This window comes from Cervus elaphus, chromosome 22, assembly GCF_910594005.1.
Source record: "Cervus elaphus chromosome 22, mCerEla1.1, whole genome shotgun sequence".
NCBI classification, from domain to species: domain Eukaryota; kingdom Metazoa; phylum Chordata; class Mammalia; order Artiodactyla; family Cervidae; genus Cervus; species Cervus elaphus.
This window is the reverse complement of record NC_057836.1, coordinates 7,273,559-7,297,491: the sequence shown is the minus strand read 5'-3', so window position 1 is coordinate 7,297,491 and position 23,933 is coordinate 7,273,559. Positions and strand designations below refer to the sequence as shown.

Here is a 23,933-nt window from a genome sequence, read left to right as displayed (position 1 = left end):
AAAATAAACACCTAGTGTGGGGTGGTAGAAAGACCTGTAGAAAAAAAAGGAACTAATGTGTCTTGACAGTTTGTTATGAGCCAGGAAATATGCCCTGAGGTGCATTGTAAATGTTGCCACATTTAGGTCCTCGTCTTTGCTATTTTATGAATAAGGAAATTGAACTAGAGAAGGGAAATAGCTGGTTTAAATCGACAAGGCTCAGCATTGGCAGAGAAGGAATAAAAAATCAAGGCTCTCTGGCTCTAAAATTTCTTTTCTCTGCATCATGTTGCTGCCCATCCTGAGAATTAGGGGACCTAAATTCTAGTCCCTCTTCTACCACCAGCTATCTCTCTCTGGACCTCAGTTTCCCCATCTGTAAAAAGAAGAAGTTAGACGATAAGCCAGAGGGCATTTTCCAGGTTTTTCTGTGAATTAATGATCATGTCTTATGGTGAGGGTGTATGAACAGATGAAGTGACAGGTTTGAGATGCTTAATAAATCTAAACCCTAGTATTAGTTGAGGGAGCAATATCACACAGTTTTCATATTGCTTCCTCCCTCTCTCCCTGGCCAGAGTTCCTCTTTGAGCATCTTTCCTCTTCCAGTGAAGTGCTTGTCTGGTCCTGCTACAACTGTTTGATACTCCTGGCAGAAGAGCCACTCTTCTTTTCCAAGTGCCACACGGTGTACGGTTGGTACTGTGGGTCCTGTACTAGCTCTGGCTCAGGTGGACAGCACCTTGAAGTTAGGTGGCAGCAGAAGTGATGGGCAGGTTGGCTTATATTTTGGAGGAAAGTGCTGGTCTGGTCATTTCCATAAGCGCCAACTTGTCACCAGATTCCACAGGCAAGCAGTGATATCCAAACAGTTCTGATCTCCATTAATTGGTGGAAGTGTCTGTTTAGCGAGAAAAGGACACTCCTATCAGCCACGAGATGAATTCCTGTTGTACCTTACTCAGCCTTGGAGCAGTCTTTTCCTGTGCCCCAGAAGTCTCCCCGTCTAATTAGTCCCCCAACTTTGATTTATCCTTTCAAAGTTTTTTGAAACTATCCCTTCTTCTTTCTTGGTGACACCTTCCTTGTCTAGGACTTTTTATATCACATGTAGATTTTTAGACTGGGCACATTCAGTTATTCATAGTCTGTGTTCCTATGCTATGCCAGGCATCAGGCTGGGAGCTAGAGATTTAGAGATACATATAACGTGGTCCCTGTCCTCTGGAAGGGGAGGGAGATATAAACAAGGTGGTTAGGGTTATGCTAGAGGGGATGGACAAGAGGTGTAGGAGGCCAGGGGATGCCCATAGCTCTGCCTGAGTGGACCAGAGAAGGCCTGGAGAGTGGAGGTCTGAGCTGATTCTTTGAGGACAAATAGGAGTGTATGTAGTAGAGAAGATGTAGTAGCCCATCCAGTAGGCACTGATGAAATACCTCGAATGCAGGGCCTGTGTTATGGGTTGTGCTGGGTTTGGGGAGACAGAGGTAAATCAGACAAGGGTCTGCCCTCAAAGATCTCACAGCCTCGCCCCATCAGCTCAACTTGTCAGGACTGCTCCAGGAGGGCTGCCAGCAACTGTGTGCTGTCCAGAACCTCTTCCCTCTCCTGGGAAGGCAGGAAGGAGACTACTGGGCACTGATCCCTGGCCTCTGCCGTGTCTTTTTGAGTTAGGGATCGAGTCGGTGGTGAGGAGCCTACAGGGAAGCCTGAGGATGAATAACACCGAGCTGCACAAGCAGGGCCTGCTGCTCTTTGCTGAGATCCTGACTCGGTGAGCTAAGGGGCAGAGCATCAAGCCTGCAGGGGCCAGACTGGAGAAACAAAGAACTGGAGGTATTTATTCCTGGTGGGGTCAATGATAGCAGTTCACACGCTTATTCTTCATTTACAATTTCTCAGGCAGCCAGAAGAGATCAAGCTGTTCACAAGCTCAGCCATGTGCAGAGATGCTGGCCATGCCCTCCGAGAGGCAGTGAGCAGCCCTGTGCTGGAGGTGGCCGCTGAGGCACTGAAGGCCATTTCTGCCTTTCTGAGGTGAGAGACCCAGACAGAGTGAACTTTGCACCTCTGCATGTACCCAAAGGCCTGTCAAGGCCAGAGCAGCTTCCAGGGGATACTTGTCCTTTAGGTCAGGGAAATTTCATTGAATTATTTCTTTCCATTATTCTGCTTGCTCTGTTCCGCCTTTATGGAACTGCCATTTGGATGTTGGGCATCCTGGATTGGTCATCTGGTTTTTTTTCTTTTGTTTCTTTTCTTTGTCTGACAGTTTTTCATCTTTTTGTCATTATGTACTAGTTTCCAGGAGATTTTCTTGACTTTATTTTTCAACTCTACTATTGAGTATTTTACTTCTACTTTCATATTTTAATTTGGAAGAGTTCCTTCCAATTCTTTGCATGTCTTTTAAAATAGGATTTTATTCTGTATTTATTTTGTGGATATAACTTTTTAAAACTCAGTCTTTTTTTTTTAGTCTGGACTTTGCCCCCACTTCCTTTCTACTAATTTTTCCTTATGCCTAAAATACTGTTCCCCGTAAATCTTTGCATGACTGGCCTCTTTCCATCATTGAGGTCTCATTCAGAGTGTCCTTTCCTAACTGACCCATTTGGCTATTGCAGCACCTACTTGACAGTTCTTGTTTATTCACCTGTTTTGTGTGTTCTCCACATATAACATAGTCTCCAAGAATTAAGAGATCATGTCATTTTTTTAAAAACTGCTATATGCCTCACTCCTAATAGATAGTCAGTATATGAATGATGTTAAAAGGGATGGTGAGACTAAATGATCCTAGGGTCAAAATGGGAAATCATTCCTTAGTAAGATGCTTGATCTTGAAAAAACTAATGGAGGAAACCCATATTTATTTATATAGAAAATTTTACTTTGTTTCTACATTCTCCCTTTTAAAAATCTAACAAAGTAATATATTTAAGCAATAAAAAATAAAACATGCACAAGGTTTATAAAGAAAAGAAAGAGTCTTTAGTCCCTACTTTCTAAAGGAAACTAATTTTAACTCATTTTGGTTTTAGTTCTAGTGACTTATTTCCCTCACTCTAAACAATATGAATGCAATGCTATTTCTTTGTCCATTTAGAACATTTCATTGACTTGCCAATAGGAAAGACCAAGACTTAGCTATTTTGTCTTCTCTACATTTCCTTGACATTTTTGCTAGTTAATATTTTGTTTTCAAATTTTTAAATAATATACTTAAAACTTGTATTCCTTGTTCCCTCAACTTGAAGCAGTATCTCTTGACACCCTACTTGGTTAGCTGAGTATATTAGCACCCCAACTCTTCCTTACCTTTCTCCTCCTTACCTTCTACTACTCAATATCAGCTGTACCTTAAATTTTGTATAGTACTTTTAATTTATATTGTAAAGGTTGTTAACATTTATAGTCTCATCTGTAACCATATTTAAGTCTTTGTCCCTTGCATAAAACTGCTTCTAAAATTTGACAGAAAGAATAGCATTTACATTATAATGGCTTCAGTTTGTCTCTTTTCCCTTTTTGTCCTTATCTGGATTTGAATCTCTAAATATGGGGCATGAATCCTAACAAGAGTGAGATGAGTGAACCAACAGGGTAACAAAGGCCTAGAGTAAGAGCAAAAGTCAATCAGAAGTTCCCAGGCAGAACTGCAAGTCTCCCAGCAGGTCAGTGTTATGGGGGACTGATAGCACCTTTCAAGCAGGAGGCAGTGTTTGGGCTGTGCTACGAGAGCTTCCCTGGTGGCCCAGATGGTAAAGAATCTGCTTGCTGTGCAGGAGAACCAGTTTTGATCCCTGGGTTGGGAAGGTCCTCTGGAGAAGGGAATGGCTACCCACTCCAGTATTCTTGCCTGGAGAATCCCATGGACAGAGGAGCCTGGTGGGCTACAATCCAAGGGGTTACAGTTACAAGGGGTTACATATTAATAACCTTATATTATTGACTTTATAAATGTTAGCTTTATTATGTATACTAATATATGCATACATAAGGGATGAGAGAGAGAGATTTGTGGAAGGACTGCTGCTGCTGCTGCTGCTGCTAAGTCGCTTCAGTCGTGTCCAACTCTGTGCGACCCCATAGACGGCAGCCCACCAGGCTCTGCTGTCCCTAGGATTCTCCAGGTAAGAACACTGGAGTGGGTTGCCATTTCTGTGGAAGGACTAGGATTGGTCAAAACATGTGGGTGGGAAAATTTAGGGATTACTGAGGGTACAGTAGTCAGTCTCACTAGCAGGTTGTGTGAAGGTAAGTAGTACTTGAAGAAGCCAGAAAGCTGGTTGGATCAGAATTGTGGAGAATTATGGGCAGGGAGCTTATTAGGTTATTAAGCTTATTAATATAAGTTTATATTTATAAGGTTAATATATAAGGTTATTAATTATAAGGTTATTAATCCTTAGATGCTTTTATTTTTGACTTTAATTTTCCTGAATGTTTACTGAGGTGGTCCCTCTGAGGTGGAGTAATTCAGAAGGTCTCTGGGAAGCCCAACTAGAAGAAGGAATGAGGAGTGAGAACTGTTGAAAGAATTTAAAGATGGCAGAGCCAGAGCTTGGCTATCAATGTAGGATAGAAAGTTAGAGCTTCCATTCAATACTGTTCACTAATTGTAACAGATGTACCACACTCATGCAGTGTGTTAATAGTAGGGGAAACTGCAGTAGGGCTGGGGGAGTATGGGAACACTGCACTATCTACTGTATTTGTTTCTGTAAATCTAAAACTGTTATAAAAAATAAAGTCTAAAAAAGGAAAAAAAAAAAAGAAAGAACTTACAGAAGGGAAAGGGGAAATCAAGCCTTCACTATATACAGTTAACTGAGCAGTTAGAAGGCCCAACAGATTGCTCTCAGAGTTCAAAAACAGCCCAGAGATGAGGGTTAACATAGGTTTCTCCTTAGTTGCTGCACTGGGTTGAATTAGCATCCCTCTAAAACTCATGCCCTTGTTTGGAAATAGGGCCTTTGTAGATATAATTGAGTTAAGATGAGGCCATACAGTGTGGGCTCCTGAATCCAGTGGCTGATGCCCTTAGAAGAAGGGAGTTTGAACACAGACACACACAGAGGGCCATGTGAAGACTGAGGCAGAAATTGGAATCATGCATTTACAAGCCAGGGAATGATAAGGATTGCCAGCAACCACTGGAAACTAAGAAGCAAGGCAGGATTCTTCCCTAGAGCCTTTGCAGGGTCTGACACCTTGACTGCAGACTTCTAGCCCCCAGAATGTGAGAATAAATTTCTGTTGTTTTAAGCAACACAGTTTATGGTAACTTATCATAGCATTTCTAGGAAATCAGTACAGCAAACTATACCCTGTCAAGTAGTCAGTCATTCATTCCTTTAAATTTTTTTTTTTTAATTTAGCATCAATTTACAATGCATCTAGCTCTGTTAGGTAAAGTGAAAAGGCAGAATTGGCCCCTGGCCTTTTGGAGCTCACATTTAGACTAATCATGACTCTTGCCTCTTCTGAGTCTATAGAAATATGAGAGTTCAAATGTACCATAAGTGTTACTTTTCACATTGTTTCACATTCTCATATTGATTGATTCTCCAAACATAGTTTCCAGTCTCTGTTTATAATCTCCAAGAATGGGGAGTTCACTTCCTCCTAGATACTCCTGTCTACCTCTATAGAGATTTTTTTCAGCTCTAAAAAAATTTTATTGAAGTATAGTTAATTTACAGTGTTGTATGCCTCTATAGCGTTTTGACTCTTAGTTCTTACTTATATTCATTCCTTAAATAAAATCTGGGTCCTTGATAACATTTACCTATTGATCATGATTTTCCTCATCAAGGTAATGGAAATCAAATTTGATTTCTCTTCTCTAAGAGAGCTTGGGATAGGGTGGGGAGGGAGGTGGGAGGGGGGTTCAGGATGGGGGGACACATGTATACCTGTGGCCGATTCATGTTGATGTATGGCAAAAACCATCATGATATTGTTTAGTAATTACCTTGCAATTAAAATAATTAATTGAAAAAATAAGAGAGCTTATCAGTTATTTGAGAACAGTGGCCATATACATCTCTTGATACACCTTCTGTTCTAAGTAGTACTTCTTTAATTGGGAGGCCCTTTTCAGTGAGAAAACCCTCTCTCTCCTTACTAACAATAACCATAGTCATGTGCATGCGTGCATGCGTGCTAAGTCGCTTCAGTCGTGTCTGACTCTGTGCGACCCTGTGGACTGTAGCCCGCCAGGCTCCTCTGTCCATGGGGATTCTCCAGACAAGAATACTGGAGTGGGTTGTTACGCTCTCCTCCAGGAGATCTTCCTGAACCAGGGATTGAATCCACATCTCTTAACATCTCCTGCACTGGCAAGTAGGTTCTTTACCACTGGTGCCACCTGGGAAGCCCAGGCTTAGTTATAGCTGTCATTTATAAGGACTTACTATCTAGTAAGCACTGTCCTGAGTTCTTGGCATGCATTATCCAATTTGATCCTTAGCATAATTCTATGAGGACAGTACTGTTACCTTTCACTTACTAGATGAGGAAACTGAGGGCTGGAGAGGATGAGGAATGTGCATAAAGTCACGCAGCAGATAAGTGCTGGAGCTGGGATTTTTGTCAGATCAGTTCCTGGACCCATGTTTGGATCCACCACATGCCCCCTCATTGCCTGAGAACCTGAGGCTATCTTGGGGTACCCTGACCTCACCGTAGGCTTACCTTTGTCTCCCTGCATGCAGGAAGGATCATCAGAGCGCACTCCCTGTGCTGTACAAGGAGCTGAAGGCCTTGGTCAAAGCCATGCTGAGCCGGTGTGCAGATCTGTCCCAGACGCCACTGAACTGGAGGCCCCTGGTCAGTACACAGCAGCTGCTGCTTCTGGAGATCATACTGTTCTATGTTTTTAGAAGATAATTAGTACATTGCATTATCTTTATATGCCACTTTGTAGCTTTTTCTCATGCACACACACCTACAACGAGATGTTATTTTTTTATCGTAACTGCAGAGCTGTGAGGCTTAATAATTGTTATCCTCATTAGGAAACCGAAGCCACAGGGGTTAAACAGTTTTTCTCTTAGGTCCAAAGCTAGCAAGGACCTGAGTTTGGTTAGTAAATCCCAGGGCCTACTACATACTTTGTCTTTTATATCATCTAAACGGGTATGGTAAACCCAAAATTATTTAAATAATTATTTAAATTATGGTAAACTCACAAAATTGTTTAAGACTCACAAAATTATTTAAACTCACAAAATTATTTAAGTTATTTAAATAATTAAATTATGGTAAACTCACAAAATTATTTAAGACTGGATTCACTAGAATCTTAGAATCTGATGAGTGTGCAGTGTGTCATAGTTGTTGGCTTTTAGTGGTCCATAGGCTTAAAATATCAGAGGAAATATTAATACAGTCCTTTATGTCTTCTAGATTAACTTTGGAAACTAAGCTCTTTTGCACATGATACAGTGGGGGAATTTGTATGTTTTGGAGCAACTAATATGGGCATTACAGCCATTAGGCTATTGTCCACTGGCCTGTGACAACTTTCTGTGTATAATAGAACGAGAACCAGTCCTGTGTTTCACAGGGAGACAAGGGGTTAAGGTTCCCCTTTGTACCATTTTTTTTTTAAATTTTATTTATTTATTCTTTCAGTGGGTTTTGTCATACATTAATATGAATCAGACATAGATTTACACGTATTCCCCATCCCGATCCCCCCTCCCACCTCCCTCTCCACCCGATTCCTCTGGGTCTTCCCAGTGCACCAGGCCCAAGCACTTGTCTCGTGCATCCCACCTGGGCTGGTGATCTGTTTCACCATAGATAATATACATGCTGTTCTTTCGAAACATCCCACCCTCCCTTTGTACCATTTTTTAAAGGAGCTACTAGATGTCTGAATTTTTGAGGATATCCCTAAGATCCCCTGGGAAGTGTTAGGTATGTGGGAATGCCAGACTCCAGTGTGGAGGAAGAGGTCTGTAGTCCTCTAAGCAAAGACTGGAACACAGAGTAGGTACTTGAGCAGTAGGTTCCCCTCTTTTTTTCTCACCTCAGGGCCATGCCTCCAACAGAAATTCAGAGAGGGCCATTCTTCGAAGAGGGAAGTTCCTCTTGAGCACTCTGGAGGGATTTAGAAATGCCTGCAGGTGAGGAGTTCTTTGCGGTCTGATGAGGTAGTAGTATGGAGGGTGGGTGCAGAAAGGAATGGACAAAGGGTGAAGTTCTAGAAGCAACACTTGATTTCTGATGCTTTGCTGCATAATGAGAGGACTTTGGCTGGGGTAGAGAATGGGAATGTTTGTGAGTTTGGAGTGAGTATGTGGAGGAGGTCTCTAAAGGTTCTCTTCTGGTGAAGTTTTTGTTACTGTGCAGTGAAGTTGTATCTCATTCAGCTTTGTGCCTCATCCCAAGTAACCTAGTGCTATATGTGTTCACTGACTGCTTGCTGGATTAATTCAGTTCTCATCAACAAACATTTGTTGCACCTACTGTGTGCCAGCCCTGATGCTGGATCCTGAAAGTAGAAAGATAACTCAGATCAACTCTTGCCCAAAAGGAGTTCACAGTCTCTTGGGAGCTGAGACAGTTTTGTGTATATGTGTGGAATCCATTACATTGTCACAAACCTGGGGAAGGCATTCCAAACAGAGAGAGCAGCACATGTAAAGGCAAAGACATGTGAAGCAGCAGACAGCATGGTATGTCGAGGGAAGTATTAACACATATAGTCGGGTGGAGTGTCATGTGTTATGGGAGAGAGGGCAGCGAGCTCGAAGCTAAAGAGGCGGCCCAAGACCAGGTTCTCCCTCACTGAGGCCTCCGGAGTTTTCTCCAGGTCTGCTGGTAGGGATGCTTGTCCTGAGCCCTGAACTCAGAAGTCCCTCTAAGAGGATGAATCTGACCTTGTTGCATAGGCAGTAATAAATATACTCATATTTATTTCTCAGGTTGGCTATGGAATTCCAGAGGGAGCCTTCAGCCCAGGAGAATCCATTCACAGCTCCCAGTGCTGAGAAAGAAGACACCTTGGAGGCCTTCTCAGAATTTCTCCTCAGTGCCTGTGACTCCCTGTGTATCCCTATGGTGATGGTGGGTTGGGCAGCAAGGATCTTGGGGAGGAGAAAGATGTGAAAGCAAGCCAGGCTGAGAGGCACAGGACAGTTACTCAACACTCAACTAGACCTGAGGGTCTTAACAGTGTTTTTCTTGCAGCTACTTTTCCTTTGGTTTTAAAATCACAGTACAGTATTTTGTTGTAAACGATAGATTAATAGATGCCTCTTAAAAAGTAGAAAGCAGTAGTAATAAAATAATAAATAGGTAATGTTTCAGTTCAGTTCAGTCGCTCTTTAGTCATGAGCAACCCCATGGACTGCAGCATGCCAGGCCTCCCTGTCCATCACCAACTCCCAGAGCTTACTCAAACTCATGTCCATCGAGTCGGTGATGCCATCCAACCATCTCATCCTCTGTTGTCCCCTTCTCCTCCCGCCTTCAATCTTTCCCAGCATCAGGGTCTTTTCCAGTGAGTCAGTTCTTCACATCAGGTGACCAAAGTATTGGAGCTTCAGCTTCAGCATATGTCCTTCCTGTGAATATTCAGGACTGATTTCCTTTAGGATTGACTGGTTGGATCTCCTTGCAGTCCAAGGGACTCTCAAGGGTCTTCTCCAGCAACACAGATCAAAAGCATCAATTCTTTGGCACATGTTAATGAAGTGATAAATGCCTTATATTCAGAACTTAACTTAACCCTCCCATTGACCTTGTGAAATAGGTCCTATAATTTCCCCCAATTTAAAGGTGATTTTTCTATGGCTGTAAAGCAAGTATATGACAGTGCTGAGGTTTGAACCCATGTATTTTGTCTGCTTAGTAAAAATGGCAACCCACTCCAATGTTCTTGCCTAAAAAAATCCCATGGACAGAGGAGCCTGGTGGGCTGTGGTCCAGGGGGGGTCACAAAAGAGTTGGACATGACTGAGTGACTAAGCATGCAAAGAGCAACAGTTAATGTGATTTAGGCTTCATTAAGTAGCACATATGTGAGTTCTGTAACATGAGAGATGGCTACTCTCAAGAGACCTGGTTTTGAGCTGACTTGAGACAAAGATGGTAGGAAGAGCAGGGTCCATAGTGTCGACTGCCCAGATGACCTTGGGTGAGTCTTGTCCTGTTTGAGTTTTGGACATCCTATGAACAGTCCATTAGTTGGGAAAGGAAACCTCCAAAACATCCACTGGAAACAGTAGGTGGCAGCAGGGGAGCATCTGGTTATGACAGAAGAGAGCCTCTTTTCCTTGAAGAAGCCTTTGAGCCAGCATGCCGGGGTCTTCAGGAGGGTAACTGTCTGGGGCCATGGGTTACAGCCCTGATTGGCACACACTAACAGTAATAGTTGGGCCATTCACTTTGGTTTCTTCCCCTGCTCTGCCTTCCTCCTAGATTTATGAAGTGTTAGAGCTAGATCTAGAATTAGATCATAGAATTATTGTGTTGTTCTTGCTTTCTACTTTTTGGTATTTTATACATTTTCTTTAATGAACTTGTATTACTTTTCTAGTTGGAAAAAAACTTGGTTTGAAAACCAAATGAAAAGTATCTGTAAGAACCACATCCCCGAGGCCCTGGCTATTTATACCTGAGGAACCGAAACAGTGAAAGGGGCGGGGGACTGACCCAGGGCACATAGCGACCTTGTGCAAAACTTGAAATAGAACCCAAGTTTCTCTACTCTGTCTACCACATCAGGCTGCCTCGTGATTCTATTCAAAGATCACATGAAAAATAAACATGAAGGAAGTTTGTGAACCATATTATTATATGTTAGAAACATGAATATCATTCATATCACTATGATGCATAGTTTAGAAAGTGCTTTTTACATGTGAGATGTCATTTGTTTCTAGGAGGTAGGACTTTTGGTTATTCCTGGTTTACTCTTTGGTAGATGCCCAGAGTGGTAGTGGATCTTGCATAGTTTATTAACTGGCGGATGTAAGCCTTGGATGTAAGCTTGTGACTTCAGGTCTCTGAGCTTTTTTTGTGGCCATCAGATGAAAGAATTTAGTCTGTCACTGCTAGACGATGCAGTTTTTGCTGATGCTCTTTCTCCTTCAGAGGTTCTTTCTTCCTAGTGGACTGTGCACTCCCTCTTGGTTCTTTGCAGAGGTACTCGGAGCAGGCCACTCACCCAGCCGTGATGGAGGTTTTCCTCTCGGTTCTGCACAGCCTTTTTGTCATCGTCCCTCACATGAAAGAGAAATTCTCCAAGAAGCTCGGTAGGCCGCAAGCAAGTGTGGAAGTTGGAAGGGAGGCTGGCACTTCAGGCAGTTGCTCCGGGTACTCAGAGAGAGTACAACCTGTGGGTGGAGGGTTACTCATTCATTCAGAATCAACATCCACACTCAGCCTAGTGTTGAGTGGAAGGATATATCATCCAGCAGTCAAAAGTCTTTAAAGGCAGTTCGCAAATTAATACTTCTCTGAGTCAAGAAGGTTCCAGTTCAGAACCATGGGTTAAACTGCTGTCTCAGAAAGTTGCTGTGAAACTCTGAGGGGTTAATTCCCTACCAGAAGCCCTAGGATAGAATACAGATTATTCCCAACATGAACTGGGGCAGTGGGAACTGTTGTCTAGAATCCTGCTCTTACAGGGGCCTGGGATGGGCAGGACAGTGGTCACTTTTGACAGAGATCTTCAGAGCAGGGTGGAGTGGGAGGGGGGAGACTGGGAGAGTCAGGCAGTGCAGAGGACTGGGCCAGGGTCACCAGCTAATGCAGAATGTTCATCAGAAGAGAAGGTGAACTTTTATTCAGAACTTGCTCTAAGCTAAATGTTTGTTAGATCTTCTATATACATGTATCTTACTTAGTTTCACAGCAGGCTTTGAGGTATAGATATCGAAACTGAATCTCAGAGAAGGTACGTAAGTGTCTCAGGGTCACGTTACTGGTTAGCAATGGAGCATATTTGAACTGAGGTCTATGTGACTCCAAAACTAGTACCACTCTCTTGGCAATCTCTGTAACAAGCCTGGCCTAAACCACTCTCTGCTTTCTTCCCAATTCTCGCAAGCTGCCTCATCCTTCATACGACTGGCCCTGGAACTGAAGGCTAGGTTCTGCAGTGGCCTGAGGTATGTATTGTCCCAAGGGGCCAAGTGTCCTTCTTGACTGGACAAGTGGAAATTTCTGACTGGTGTGGTTTAGTAATAGGACCATGGAGGGATTGACACAGTGTCAGAATTGCTCAGCATCTGATGGTACAAGCTGGATGGGCTTCTGTAGCTTTTACTTATCTGGTTCTGATAAGACTCTCATTTCATGTGATACTCGAAGGGCACCTTTTAGCATCAAAACTGGAGGGGCTCTTAGAGATCATTTGTCTAACCCCTCATTTTACAGACCAGGAAGCTGAGGCCCTCACAGGGTAACTGATGCCGTGTCCATCAAGAGAGTCATGTCCTGGTTGCTTCCAGCCCAGCAATTCCAGAGGAGAGGCCCTCTTATACAGAGTAGAGAGGTTGCTGCTTCAATCTCTCTCGTTAGGTTTCTGGAGCAGCCTTCCCATTTCTGACTTGCTACCTGTTTCTGCATTTGCTTGGCAGATTCTACTTATTTCTGCCGACAGTCTTCAAGGTAACCTCAGTGTAGTACCTAGCCCTCCTTCCATATCTCTGGATGGAACAACTGACGTTCAGGAGAGAATACAGGGATCCACCTGGGTTCAGATTCAGTTTTGGATGTTTGTAATTCTCCTGAATTACCCCTTTTGGGTTCAACAGCTTCCCCTTTTCTAGTACTTGCTAGCCCCTTCCTGACCCAGGAGCACATTTTGTTTATATGTTTTATTAATTTCGAGCTTAGTAGCTCACCTTGACTTATTTTTTTCAGGAAATTTTTCGTGCATACCTATATGGGCTAAGTGACTAAGTTACACCTGTGGGCAGCAGGTTCCATATTTACTTTTCACAGCCACCTCCAGACCTTCGACCTTCTCTACCAGGGCCATGGTTAGAATTTCCTTGGGCTCTGGTACAAAGCAGTGGTGCCTCAATACCTGGCAGGGATAATGCTGTCCCAACCGGAGTAGCAATGTCCTCTCTCTTGTTCTGTCTTCCTTTCTTCCCACTAAGTCACTCAGCCCTGAACCAGGTGTGTTCCAGTTTCCTGTACTACATGTGCATCAACCTCCTCTCAGCTCCAGAGAAGACAGGACCACCTTCCCAAGAAGGTATGATGCTGTAGTTTGACCACTCATGAGGTCCATGGTGGTATCTTAGTGTCTGGATGTCTTGCTGATTGGTTGAGTCATAAGTCAGTACAGTAATAAGAAATCTTTGCCTGAAGCTACCCAGAAGAACCATGGAATCATGGAACGATGGAACTGTAAGCTGCTTCCTAGGGAGGGAGGTGAGATAATAGATCAGCTCTCTGCCTATCCAGGTGTGGTCTGGCCTGCACAGGGAATAGCGTGATGACTTCTGCCCTGGTGGCAGCCACGTCACAGCAGCCTCTTGTGCTCACCAGCACCAGTCCCCTGCTGCTGGCCAGTTCTCTCTTTTGTCTGAATAGGAAGAGCCCCACTCTGCCTCCTCAGACCCTGAGACCCAGATATCTTGTCATATCTCAGAGCACCAGGAAGAGCAGCCAACCTTACTTACATGCAGACTGCATCTTTCTTTTACGTATCAGGAGAAAGGGCAGGTGGGTGTGTGAGGCTCAAGGATGTTAATTTTGTTACGATCACGATGATCATAGTGTGCTTTGGTGGGAAAAGCAATAAGCTTAGAATTAGGAAACCTGACCTGATTGCTGCCACATCTCAGTGGCACATTCCATCTCACTCTCTACTTGGTTGTAGGCCCATTGCATTGGCAAGATGGACCCTTTCATGTGACCTCTAACTTGGCCCCCTGCTTTCAGTCTCTCACCCTCCAACCAGTCCTCACCAACTGCTGGAGGGTCTATCCGAAAACCAAGTCAACATCTCAACTCCCCTGGCCTTCAGCGGTCATCTCCAAACAGCAGTCTATCGGGCATTGTTTGACAGGGATGGAGCTTTCTCTGGTCTGTCTGTGGTGAGATTTGGAAAGTAAGGGTAATATAGTGAATTTTCCATGAAGTTGAGTTTATTCAAAACTTAAGCTCTGAGGTCCTTTTCCTTCATATTCTTTCGGTATTCGAATGTTCTTTTAAGAATCAGAGCTTTCATAAGAAATGTAGGAATCTGCTCTCAGGTTAAATTCCACATTCTATATTCCTCATTCAAGGTCTTTCACAGCCTACCTACAAATTACATCACACAGTTCCTAAACCCCTGACACTCCACATCTTTTCACCGATGGTCCAGTCACACTGAACTCCTTGCCACCCCCTCTTATGCCTCCAGGCTGCTGAACACCTTGCTTCCTGGCTTGGCAAGCCTCTTCTCTCCTTTGTCTGCCTGATTTCTGTTCACACTTCATGGTTCCCTCCTCTTTGAGTTTGCCCCCCCCCCCATTGCAGGTGGCATGAGTCACTCTCTCTTCCACACTTGAACATGGCACTGATCACATGTCCTGCAATTATCTGTCTCATTATCTATTTTTTCTCACCAGCTGCCAGCTACAGGAGGTAGGGGCCTGTGTGTCACAGCCTGGCCTAGAATAGCCACTCAGTGGACATTGTCAAGTGGACGAATGTATCCAAGTCCTTCTACATGTTACCTTCAGTCTTTCCTGGGAGACTAAGAGAGGGAGAAGAGACTGATTGCCTTTTATCCTGTGTGTGTCCTTGTTGTCCTGTGCAGTACTCTGTATGTATAGACACACATGTGGCCATTACCTGCTCTCTTCTGTCCTTTGTGTGATTTTCTCCGGCCTGTTCCCTCCCCAGAACTCTCTGCAGTGTCTGAGCTCCTGCAGCATGGGCTGCCCCAGATAAGCAGCAGGGGCCCTGAAAGCCTTGCTCTCCTGTCGGATCGCCAGTACGTGGAGGAAGCTGCTCGCCAGAGACAGTACTGCATCCTGCTCCTCTTCTACCTGGCCTACATTCACGAGGACAGGTCAGTGCTCAGAGCTGGTGACTGACAGTTGGTTCTGGAACCTACATCTGTAGCCAGGTTCAGTTCAATAACTATTTATAGAGGCATCCTCTCCAGGCCTGGTGCTGAGCACTGGGAACATGGAGATAAGTGAGAAATGGCATGTATTCCTGAGGGGCTCACATTTTGGAGAGATGGGTAGTCTCAGGAGTGAAAGACAGAGCCTCGAATGCTGATGAGAATTCCTTGATATCCCTGAGGGTATTGTTTATGCACCAAAAAAACCAAAAATGTTAGTAGTTTACTGTGGTTTTAAGAATTACTATACAATTTATTAAAATTTAAAATCAAAGTACTATTTTTCATTAAGCTTTTAAAAAATTATTGAGGTAAAGTTTACATAGCTAAGTTAACCATTTTAAAGAGGACAACTTGGTGGCATTTTTAACATTCACAGTGTTGTGCAGCCACCATCTCTGTCTAGTTCCAAAACATTTCCATCACTCCAAAGTAAAGCCTCTCATCCTTTAAGCAGTCACTCCCCATTCCTTCTTCTGCTCAGCTTCTGGCAACTAACAGTCTGCATTCTGTCTCTGTGGACTTATCTATTCTGAACATTTCTGGTAGATGTGGTCATACGTCTGTGACCTTTTGTACCTGCTCCTTCCACTGAGCATAATGTTTTCAAGATTCATCCAGTAAGCATGTTTGATCTGGCATTGGTACTTCACTCTTTTTCATGGCTGAATAATATACCATTGTGTGTATACACCACAGTTTGTTTATTCCTTCATTCATTGATGGGCATTTGGGCTATTTCCAGCTTTTGGCTATTGTGAATAGTAATGCTGTGAATATGTGTGTACTTGTATTTGTTTGAGTACTTGTTTACTATTCCTTTTCTGTATATACCAGGTTTAGAATTGAGGAGTCATATGGTAATACTATGGGTAACATTTTGAAGAATTTCCAAACTGTTTTCCAGAGGAGCTGCAGCCCTATCAGCAATGTTTGAGCAAGGGTTCCAGTTTATCCATATCCTTGTCAAGATTTGTCCATCTTTTTTATTATATCCATACTACTGGTTATGAAGTAGTTTTTGCATTGTGGTTTTCATTCAGTTCAGTTCAGTCGCTCAGTCATGTCCGACTCTTTGTGACCCTATGAACCGCAGCATGCCAGGCCTCCCTGTCCATCATCAGATCCTGGAGCTTGCTCAAACTCATGTCGATTGAGTTGGTGATGCCATCCAGCCATCTTATCCTCTGCCGTCCCCTTCTCCTCCTGCCTTCAATCTTTCCCAGCATCAGGGTCTTTTCCAATGAGTCAGTTCTTTGCATCAGGCATTCAAAGTATTGGGGCTTCAGCTTCAGCATCAGTTGTTCCAGTGATCAAGGTTGATTTCCTTTAGGATGGACTGGTTGGATCTCCTTGCAGTTCAGGGGACTCTCAAGAGTCTTCTCCAACACCACAGTTCAAAAGCATCAATTCTTCAGCACTCAGACTTCTTTATAGTCCAACTCTCACATCCTTACATGACTACTGGAAAAACCATAGTTTTGATTATACCGGCCTTTGTTGGCAAAGTAATGTCTCTGCTTTGTAATACACTGTCTAGGTTTGTCATAGCTTTTCTTCCAAGGAACAAGTGTCTTTTAATTTAAATTTTGATTAAATCTAATTAAAGAAATTTTGGGGGGATGAAATTTGTCTATTTTTTCTGTTTTCATTTGATGTTGAGCATCTTTTCATGTGCTTTTTGGCCATTTGTTTATCTTCTTTGGAGAAATGTCTGTTCAACTCTTTTGTCTAGTTTTAATTCAGATTGTTTGGGCTTTTTTGTTGTTGAGTTTTAGGAGTTGTCTATATATTCTGGATATTAGTTCCTTATTAGATTTGCAAATAATTTCTACCATTCTGTGGGTTGCCTTTTTACTCTTGATAGTGGTTTGGGATGCACAGACTTTTAAAACTTTCATAAAGTCCAGTTTATTTTTTCTTTTATTGCCTGTGTTTTTGGTGTCATAACCAATAATTCATTGCCAAATTCAATGTCATGAAACTTTTGCCTTATGTTTTGTTCTAAAAATTTTTTTATAGGTTTAGGTCTCTCATTTAAGTGTGTTTCTATTTGGGGTTAATTTTTTTCTATCATGTTAGGTAAGATTCTAACTTCATTCTTTTGCATGTGGAAATCCAGTTTTCCCAGTGCCATTTGTTGAAAAGACTGTCCTTTCCCCATTGAATGGTGTTGGCACCCTTGTTGAAAATCATTTGACCATGTGTATGATGGTACAATACTATTAACTAAACTTTACTCAGATTTTACCAGTTTTCCTGTACTGTCCCTTTTCTGTTCTAGGATACAATCCAGGATACCCCATTGCATTTATTTTTTTTTTTTTTTTAATTTTTTTATTAGTTGGAGGACCCCATTGCATTTAGTATTACCTATTTTAAAATGTTTATCAGAGTCTTAATCTGATAGGTGAGACATACCCATGGTAGAAAATTTAAAAAGCATAAAAGGATATGTAGTAAAGTTGGTCTCCTCATCCCCATCTTCCTTGCATGTACAAGTGTAGAAGTCTCCCTTCCCCAGAAAGGAGCCCATTGAACACACAAATGTTTAGTGATAAATATGAGAAGAGACGGGTGAACTGGCTGTCAAAGCAGGGCCTCCTGAACCCCCAAAGTAGCACCCTTCTTTTTAACACTGCTGGTCCAGCTGCCTGATGCTTTACCTTCTAGGTGTGAGTGAGGAGTCTCTGTCCTCTAACAGATCCTTGCACAAAGCAGAACTACATGCTGTGCATGTGTGACAGTCCTTTGTTAAGTATGTACAGCACCCTCTTTGTGCAAGATGTCATTAGTCTGTGGACATGCTGGGACAGATGGGCAGAGGGAGGGTGTGGCAAGGCAGGACAGCCATCTCTGCCTTTTTCACTCAGACTGTCCTTGGTTGACAGGTTTGTGTCAAAGACGAAGTTATTCGTGGCTGTGCAAAGCTTCCTCCTGTCTCTGCAGGACCAGGGTGAACACCCTCCACTCGTCGTCTTCAGAGCTTCTATCTATCTACTTGCAATCTGCCAGGACAAAGATGGTGCCTTAGATGAGGTATGGATCAAAAACACCTGGGGCTTTTCCTCCTTCTCCTCTTCATCATGGTTCCTTGGAAGACTATTTTGATGTGTGTATAGAGACGCTGGGTGACAGAGAGACAGTGTGCTGGGGGACTAGAGGGAGACGCAGTGCTGATACTTACGGAGCTCATGTAACTTAGCCAGTTCTCTCAACAGTTCTGGGAGGCAGAGATTACTATTTCTATTTTATTGATAAGAAAATCAAGTGCTTGCTTCGGCAGCACATATACTAAAATTGGAACGATACAGAGAAGATTAGCATGGCCCCTGTGCAAGGATGACATGCAAATTTGTGAAGTGTTCCATATTTTTGGAATATTACTCAGCCATTAAAAAGAATTCATTTGAATCAGTTCTAATGAGATGGATGAAACTGGAGCCCCTTATACAGAGTGAAGTAAGCCAGAAAGATAAAAACCAATACAGTATACTAACACATGTATATGGAATTTAAAAAGATGGTAACGATAACCCTATATGCAAAACAGAAAAAGAGACACAAATGTACAGAACAGACTTTTGGACTCTGTGGGAGAAGGTGAGGGTGGGATGTTCAGAGAGAACAGCATTGAAAAAAGTATACTATCAAGGGTGAAACAGATCACCAGCCCAGGTTGGATGCATGAGACAAGTGCTCAGGGCTGGTGCACTGGGAAGACCCAGAGGGATGGGATGGAGAGGGAGGTGGGAGGGAGGATCAGGATGGGGAACACATGTAAATCCATGGCTGATTCATGTCAATGTATGGCAAAAACCACTACAATATTGTAAAGTAATTAGCCTCCAACTAATAAAAATAAATGGGAAAAAAAAAAAGAAAATCAAGACTTAAGGACTTCCCCCAAAATCCAGTGGTCAAGACTCCATGCTTCCACTGCAGGGGGCATAGATTTGATCCCTAGTCAGAGAAGAAGGATCCTGCATGCTGTGGACCTAAGCTAATTAGGTCCTAATTAACCTAAGTTATAAAGATCAATTAGATTAAAGGCTGTTTTCTTAGTACCACCCCCAGTTTGTGCAGGAGGAAAAAGTTGTGAGGTGTCTACAGATAACAGTTTATGAAACAAAATGTATTGCTGGGACCTACATCATTGTTAACCAGGCTGGTCTTGGATTACTTTGATGAGGTTATATGTTACAAGTTTCCTCCCTCCAGCTTCTTTATAAACTCTTAGGGCTGGAGCAATCATTTCACAATATATACATTTATCAGATGATGATGTTGTATCCCTTAAACTTGAAAGTCCCTCAGTCGTGTCCGACTCTTTGTGACCCCATGGACTATACAGTCCATGGAATTCTCCAGGCTGGAATTCTGGAGTAGGTAGCTGTTCCCTTCTCCAGGGGAATCTTTCCAACCCAGGGATCAAACCCATGTCTTGCACATTGCAGGCAGATTCTTTACCAGCTGAGCCACAAGAGAAGCCCATACCTGAGCTATCAGGGAAACCTTAAACTTATGCAATGTTATATGTTGATTATGTCTCAATAAAACTAGGAAAAAAGAAGACTTAATAGTGTTTAAATGGCAATACTCCCCAAATTATTCTATAGATTCAACATAATCTTGATAAAAATTTTAGTTGCCTTCTTTTTTTTTTTTCTTGTCTCGAAATGGACAAGCTGATTCTAAAATTTATTTGGAAATGCAAGGGACCCAAAATAGCCAAAACAATCTTGAAAAAGAAGATCAGGTTTGGAGGACTCACACTTCTTCATTTCAAACTTACTACAAAGATAGAGTAACCAAGACAGTGTGGTTCTAAATATGTCTAGGAGAGACATCCAGATCAACTGAATAGAGTTGACAGTCCAAAAATAAACCCATAGGGAATTCCCTGTCTGTTCAGTGGTTAGAACTCAGTACTTTCACTGCCAGGACCTGGGTTCCATCCCTGGTGGGAGAATTAAGGTCCCTCAGGTCAAAAACCCAAACAAACAAAAACCCCCAAAATAAACCCATATATTTTTATAAGGACAACAAGACAATTCAGCAAAGGAAAGAACTGCCTTTTTAATAAATGGTGTTGGAATCAGCTGCATATCTACATGCAACAGAATGGAGTTGGACCCTTAGCTCATATCATACACAGAAATGAACTCAAAATGGATGAAAGACCCAAGTGAAGTCAAAACTATGAAGCATAAAATCCTGAGAGTAACATGCTCAGGAATTTGAGCTTTGTTATATGTGCAACAGGGAAGAGAGGGTTTAATAAATGGTTTAACACACCTACCCTTTGCTTTCTCTGTGCCAAGCCCTGTGCCAGGCCACAGATTAATCTGTTGCATTCCCTGCCCTCAGGCAGCTGAAGTCTAGCGTGGTAGGTGGACACATACATGCTGACAGTTGTGACATACTGTGCTAAGTGTCATTATAGAGTGGGGTTTCTCAGCCACAGCACTGGTAACATTTTGCACAGTCTTTTCTGTGGGAGGCTGTTCTGTGCATTGTAGGATATTTAGTGGGATTTCTGCTCTCTCACACTAGACACCACTTGCACTCCCCCAATCAAGACAATCAATAATCTAGACAATCTAGACATTTTTAAATGTCCCTTGGGGAGTGAAATCACCCTGAGTTGAGGGCCACTGTTACAAGGTAAGCACAATGAGGTTTTCTTTTTTTTTTTCCCCATTTTTATTAGTTGGAGGCTAATTACTTTACAGTATTGTAGTGGTTTTTGTCATACATTGACATGAATCAGCCATGGATTTACATGTATTCCCCATCCCGATCCCCCCTCCCACCTCCCTCTCCACCCGATTCCTCTGGGTGTTCCCAGTGCACCAGGTCCGAGCACTTGTCTCATGCATCCAGACTGGGCTGGTGATCTGTTTCACCCTAGATAATATACATGTTTTGATGCTGTTCTCTCGAAACATCCCCCCCTCGCCTTCTGCCACAGAGTCCAAAAGTCTGTTCTGTACATTTGTGTCTCTTTTTCTGTTTTGCATATAGGGTTATCGTTACCATCTTTCTAAATTCCATATATATGTGTTAGTATACTGTATTGGTCTTTATCTTTCTGGCTTACTTCACTCTGTATGATAGGCTCCAGTTTCATCCATCTCATTAGAACTGATTCAAATGAATTCTTTTTAATGGCTGAGTAATATTCCATGGTGTATATGTACCACAGCTTCCTTATCCATTCGTCTGCTGATGGGCATCTAGGTTGCTTCCATGTCCTGGCTATTATAAACAGTGCTGCGATGAACATTGGGGTGCATGTGAGGTTTTCTTTTTGCTGGAGGATGCCAGTGAAAATATCCTGGACCCCTGAGAAGCCAGCACATTTTTTCCCAGTTACATCTTGGCTGTCTCTATTTGTTGGGGATTGGAGTCTCTTGGGCCCTCTGCAAGGTGCATTTAGCCTCTTTATTCTTTGCCTCCAGGCTGTGGTTGGCGTCATCAGAAAATTCCTAGAGGACACCCCAGACCTGCACCGAGTCTACACCCACCATCCGCTCCTGCTTAGGTTGTTTCTGCTGCATCCAGAGCTGATGAGGAGGTTTGGGCACCGTGTCCTGGAACTTTGGTTCTCCTGGGAAGAGAGCAGCTGTGAGGAGCTGTACGGTGTCCCATCTGCTGGGCAGCCCACCCTTCCCGCCAGCGTAGCAGCCCTGTTTCACATGCTTAGGAGCAGCCCCAGCATCCTACTCATTTTGCTAGTAGGTGACCACTTGCTCCTTTTTACTGTCAGAGGAGATGGGCCCTCTCTCTCTGGGAGCTGGTTTCCTGAGGTCAGGAGGTACCCACAGCTGCTTCTACCTGCCTCTGGACTTATCACTATTTCCATGCTAGTAGGAGGTCTTTTCAGCTGGCAGGTGCCTGGTAAATCCATACCCTTTCCTAAGTCTGATGGATGTCTGCTCACTGAGAGATATGTGCCTCTCTAATCCCCAGGGGATATGCCTCTGAAATGCTGACCTTTGTCACCATTCTCTCTCTCCTACCTGTCTTAAGTATATTCTGTTAGCAAGGGTTTGATGTCACAGGGGACCCCTGGGGCATGTAGTGGCAGATATCTGATTGGCAAAGGGACTCAGCCTCTTTTCTGTCATAACTCTCAAGATAATGTTACATGTGGAACACTCTCCCTTGGGCATACCCAGAATTTTTTTTATCATGAGTTTATTGCATATTCCAATGATTTTTTTGTGTAAGACATTCCTATAATTTTTGTCAGGTTCATCAGTTAGATAAGGAAGCTGCTTGTTTGCAGTTTCTCACACACTGGCTTTATTCCATCTATTTTTCTTTATTATTATAGCAATAACTGCTATAATATATATATATATTTAAAGTAAATTATTTACACAGCTGACAATTTGCATTTAGTGACCAATTAATGTGACTAGTGGCAGGTCCCAAACTGACAATGTGGTTTAGAACCCCTGCCTTCAATACCAGTTCACTTACTTGCCCCCTGTCCCTTAGTCCTAGAAGAATGACACAGCCCTTTAGAGGTGACTGGGTGTTCTTTTGATATTCTTATCATCAATAAATATGATTCCCTGATTTTATTGGAGTGACTATGGTGGAAATGGGACTTCCCTGGTGGCTCAGATGGTAAAGCGTCTGCCTACAATGCGGGAGACCCAGGTTCAATCCCTGGGTCGGGAAGATCTCCTGGAGAAGGATATGGCAACCCACTCCAGTATTCTTGCCTGGAAAATCCCATGGACGGAGAAGCCTGGTAGGCTATGGTCAGTCCGTGGGGTCGCAAAGAGTCGGACATGACTGAGTGACTTCACTTTTCACTTTTATGGTGGAAATAACACCTGCGTATTGTATATCTCACATCCTTAGTTACCTACTTCTGTCCATATTCACACTCACACATACACACCCCCACTCAGACTTAAATCTCCACCCTGTGTCCCTGAGATCTGTCATTCTGTGAAATCTCACATGTGTTGATTTGATAGGGGCCACATTCATGCTTTGGCTCAAATTCTTCCTTGGATGAGGAAGAAAAGGGAATAAGGAATGGGTTAAAAATAAGCCATTAGTGCATAAGGAAAGATGGGACACAGAGTAGCAATGGACAGAGCTAAGATACTGGATTTTCTTTGCCAGATATAGTATTCAGGGTCAGTTCCTCACACATAAGTATTTATGAACCTTTGCTGACCTGTTGAGTTAGGGATCTGAACAGATCTAAGTTTCTCAAAAAAGAAAAAATTCAGATCTTCTGAGGAAGATACTAATCATAGCATCTTATTTTTTTCTTTTTAAACAGATTAAGAAATAGTTTTAGATTTGCCCAAGGTCACAAGAGCTAAGATTAAAACCCAGATTTTGATTCCCTGTAATTTTTTCCAGTAAACTGAGCTAAATCTCAGGATAAGAGAGAAACCAACCCTGACTCAGGGTTTCATTTAATTAGGAGAGCTGTTTGAGCACAGGAAAGAATTAGACCTAGTTCCTGGCCCATGGGCCAGTGAGGGACTCAGCTACAACAAACTCCTAACAACTGGAAGAAGTCTTCTCTGAGCTTTGGTTTCCTCATGTCTAAAATGGAGATAACATGGGGATAAATGAAAGAATATATAGGAGCACTTGTGGTATGCTATACACAGTAGACTATCATTTACTGATTCCTGACTGACTCTGAACCAGATAAAGAATCTTAATCTCAGAAAGGCTTATTGAGGGCCTTCCCTTGTGGTCCATTGGTTAAGAATCTGCCTTCCAATGCAACGGATGCAGGTTTGAACCCTGCTTGAGCAGCTAAAATCCCACATTCCACCTGACAACTAAGCCTGGAAAGACCTG

General features: G+C 42.8%; 1 protein-coding gene and 1 non-coding gene across 5 annotated transcripts in view; both read left to right on the top strand.

The window, feature by feature from the left end:
* Positions 1-23,933, top strand: part of LOC122680298 (coiled-coil domain-containing protein 134) — a 73,815-nt gene that overhangs the window by 13,320 nt on the left and 36,562 nt on the right. For all 4 annotated transcript variants that reach the window (XM_043881510.1, XM_043881511.1, XM_043881513.1 and 1 more), the window contains exons 9-20: positions 561-677; positions 1,658-1,757; positions 1,886-2,020; positions 6,706-6,820; positions 8,033-8,124; positions 8,926-9,067; positions 11,148-11,259; positions 12,057-12,117; positions 13,117-13,214; positions 14,858-15,026; positions 17,975-18,122; positions 21,548-21,823. In XM_043881510.1, the coding sequence (XP_043737445.1) occupies positions 561-677; positions 1,658-1,757; positions 1,886-2,020; positions 6,706-6,820; positions 8,033-8,124; positions 8,926-9,067; positions 11,148-11,259; positions 12,057-12,117; positions 13,117-13,214; positions 14,858-15,026; positions 17,975-18,122; positions 21,548-21,823 (1,565 nt within the window). The remainder of the gene's footprint in view (positions 1-560; positions 678-1,657; positions 1,758-1,885; positions 2,021-6,705; positions 6,821-8,032; positions 8,125-8,925; positions 9,068-11,147; positions 11,260-12,056; positions 12,118-13,116; positions 13,215-14,857; positions 15,027-17,974; positions 18,123-21,547; positions 21,824-23,933) is intronic.
* Positions 18,354-18,460, top strand: LOC122680945. Its single transcript, XR_006336853.1, has one exon. It is a non-coding gene; the product is annotated as a U6 spliceosomal RNA (small nuclear RNA).